The sequence below is a fragment of the Chenopodium album genome, chromosome 5 (genome assembly GCF_948465745.1).
Source record: "Chenopodium album chromosome 5, dcCheAlbu1.1, whole genome shotgun sequence".
NCBI lineage: Eukaryota > Viridiplantae > Streptophyta > Magnoliopsida > Caryophyllales > Amaranthaceae > Chenopodium > Chenopodium album.
The window spans coordinates 65,391,048-65,394,897 of NC_137838.1; the positions used below are offsets into that span (position 1 = coordinate 65,391,048).

Consider the following 3,850-nt stretch of genomic DNA (forward strand, 5'->3'; position numbering starts at 1 on the left):
CCTTCTAATCAATCTAGGGTTTATAATTCTCTATAATCAATTAATTTCTCCGAAAATCATGGCAAATTCTTCTATATATTCAGTTGAAATTGATCTAAATCAAAATATACAGGACAATGTAGAAAATTTTGATATCAACGTAATCAATTTTGATCTGAACGATGATGCTCAAATTGAATGCTACTACGAGGGTAAGAATTATAAAAATAAATGATTATCTATTTGATTTTGATCAAACTGTGCAAATTTAATTTATTGATCATTGTTTGATTTATTGATCAATTCGGACCTGAATAAGAAGATGAAGCTGTTGAAGATGTAGAACAAGCAATTATTGATGCTCAGGATGAGAATGATCAACATGTAATACAAGTTCAAGGTATTAGAATTATGCGAATTAGAGTATATGCAAATTATACAATTGGTTTTAGAATTCGATAATGTGAATGAATCGATTATGCAATTGCTGCAATTTCATAATATTAAATAGGATTTATAAAATGTAAGTCAATTATTCTCCAATATCTACATGTATCAATTCATGCAACACTTGTTTGACACTTTAAATGTAAGTCAGACGTTTTATAAAATAATAAGTATAATCACTTTAATTATGATATTGTCACTTTAAATGTAATATAATCAATTTTATAAAATTTCTGCAAAATAATAATCTTACATTTGGTGTACGGTATAATAATTATTTCAATAATCATTTATGTGATATAATCCTATTTTATACTCTATAATCTTCTTTTTCGCATTATAATCATGTGTAATGCAGGGAAGGGGAGGGAGTTGTGTGCTGCATGTAGGCAGGGGAGGGGTACGGTTGTGAGAGTTTGATTGATTCGTATGTGGTGATTTAATGTATTTAGTGTATTTTGCACTGCTGCACAAAGGGGGCATTGTCTTATGGTGCTGTAACATTTTCAGTGGCCTCTTGTTTTGCTGTAACAACTTGAACAAAGGGGGTGCTTGGAGGGGGGAGACATAGCTGACAATAGTCTCAATAGCATGAATAGGTTTATAGAGCATTTAGAGACATATAACATTCACTCATTAATCAGGCGCAACCCACAAATAGCATCATATTGTCAAAAATCAGTTGAGATAGTGCTGACATATAATAACCTTATTGTGTGTCCTAATGTGTATGTGATATAATCATTTTTTATGCATCATAATCATATTATGGTAATTATAATAACCTTTTATGAGCTTATCTATTTTAACACAGTATTATCATACTAAAATCGTAAGAGTGACATTTTTTTTATGTACAATCAGAATCTCATACATCACTAGCAATCAATGAGGACATTGGTGGTTGTTTATTAGGTGAAACTAGAGAAACTTTGAAGGAAATATATGAGCTATATTGTCAACATGCTGCTTTAGTAGGGTTTAGTGTGAGAAAGGCTAAAGATAGAAAAATATAGGGAACCAAAATAGTCAATGAGAAATACTACGTGTGTTCTGCTGAAGGGAAAAGAAACACTGAAAAAACAAAGGTTGAAGAAGAAGTCATGACAGAAGAAAGTACTTCAACAAAAGGAAATAAGAGAAGGCAAAGAAGAGTTATGATAACAAGAACAGGTTGTTTAGCATCAATACGTGCAAAGATGAATGATAATAAAGAGTTTGAAATAGTACGTCATGTGATGCATCACAATCATCCTTTGACAAGACAGTCACTTAATTATCTACATAGATCAGAGCGACGAATGACATCCCCCAAGGAACAAGTTATACAAGCCATGACAGAATGTGGTTTAAGACCAATTGATTCATATAATTGTATGAGTTATGAAGCCGGTGGAGAAGATTTATTGGGACATTCAAAGAAAGATCATTTCAATTGCTGCTACAAACTCAAAATGAAGCCAATAAATGGAAGTGATTCTCAAACTGTTGTTGACAAATTGTATGAGCAAATGACAGAGGACAATGAGTTCTTTTTTAGAGTGAGACTGAGTGAAGATGGAAAAGTTTATTGCTTATTTTGGAGGGATGCAATGATGCTTGAAGACTATAAAATTTATGGAGATGTTATGGTCTTTGATACTACATATAGGACAAATAAGTACAACCTTATTTGTGCTCCATTTGTAGGAATCAATAACCATTGGAGGAACACAATGTTTGCATGTGCTTTTATTGGTGATGAAACTAAAGAATCTTTTGAATGGGTGTTCAAAACTTTCAAGAAGTCAATGCAAGGAAAATGCCCCATTAGTATATTTACTGATCAAAATGCAGCAATTGCTGCGGGAATCAAAGAGGTACATGTCTTCTGTCAAGTATAATTTATTTTTTTTTTTTTTTTTTGTGTTATAATCCTTTTTTTTTTCTTTTTACAAAAGCCTTTGTGCTATAATCACTTGGTATAATCTTCTTTTTTGAAATATAATAACATTGTATGTAGTATAATCATATTTTTTTTTATACTAATTATAATGTTGATTTATTTTCTATGCTTTACAGATTTTTCCAGAAGTAAGACATAGGCTATGTTTGTGGCACTTAAGTCAAAATGCGAATACAAGGTTTGGATTACTAAAGGCTGATAGAGACTTCAAAAATGAGTTCCACAAATGCTTAAGTGGTTGCATAACAGAGAAAGAATTTGAAGAGAATTGGAATAAAATGGTCACAAAGCATAACCTTCAAAATGATGATTGGTTCAATAGGTTGTACTCACTAAAGGAAAAGTGGTGTACAACACTTAGCAAGGATTTTTTCTCTGCTGGAATTTTATCCTCACAAAGAAGTGAGAGTACAAACCATGCAATTGGATTCAATGCAAGTAAAACCACAAGCTTGACAGAATTCTTTTCTATATTTCAAGCAACAGTGAGGAGATGGAGAAAAGATGAAGAAATGGATGACTTCAACTGTACAAAAGGAATTCCTAAATATGACCTCTGTATGAGTCCATTATTGAGTCATGCTTCAATGGTATATACACATACACTATTCAGAGACTTTGAGGAAGAATTCAAGTATGCCATGGCAAGCAATGTTGAACTTCTAGATCCCAAAGAAAACAACATTACTTATAGAGTTTACATCAATGGCATATCAGGTTCATATCATAAAGTTTGGTTAAACTTTTCAACTGGAGATATTCATTGTGAATGCAAGAACTTTGAAGAATTGGGATGGTTGTGCTTCCATTGCATAAGAGTTTTGCATCTATATTCTTTCAATAAAATTCCAGAGCACTATATATCTGCAAGGTGGACAAAGTTTGCAAAAAAAGAAGTTTGGGAGAGACATGATAAAAAGAAAAGAGAAAGAGGAGAACTCAACAACTACACACCATGGAGATTACACATGATTAGAAGGTAATAGTATGTTCACATATAGATATAATCTAATTTTTAGTGATATAGTCTGATTTATAATAATATAATCTGATTTATAATGATATAATCAATTTTATCTTGGCTATTATATTTTCACTTGCAGGCAATACAATTTAGTTTTGAAGAGCCATAAAATAGCAAAAGCAAGAAAATTTCTTGAAGAAAATTTCAAAAAGACCAACATTATTGTTGACAAAATAATCAAGGAAGATGAACAAAGAAGAGCAGCTGAAGAAGCAAAAGCAGCTGAAAAGGCAAAAGCAGCAGCACAACAAGCAAAAGCAACAACAACTGATGGAAGTCATCAAGCATTGTCATCGTCAGGACTAACTATATTGGATCCCGATAGAGCAACTACCAAAGGGAAAGATAACAAGAGAATCAAGGGGCATTATGATTTATACAAAAAGCCAACAAAAAGAGGGAAAAAAAGACATAAAGAATTTGGTTCCACAACTCCAAAAGTTCATTTGTTTTAG

General features: G+C 31.9%; 1 protein-coding gene across 1 annotated transcript; it reads left to right on the forward strand.

Moving 5' to 3' along the window:
- Window positions 1–1,625: 1,625 nt before the first annotated feature.
- On the forward strand, window positions 1,626–3,850 carry LOC145633017 (protein FAR1-RELATED SEQUENCE 5-like). The gene is made up of 3 exons (XM_081685329.1): window positions 1,626–2,285; window positions 2,488–3,350; window positions 3,475–3,850. Exons 1-3 carry the CDS (start codon window positions 1,626–1,628, stop codon window positions 3,848–3,850), a joined length of 1,899 nt encoding a protein of 632 aa, XP_081541455.1.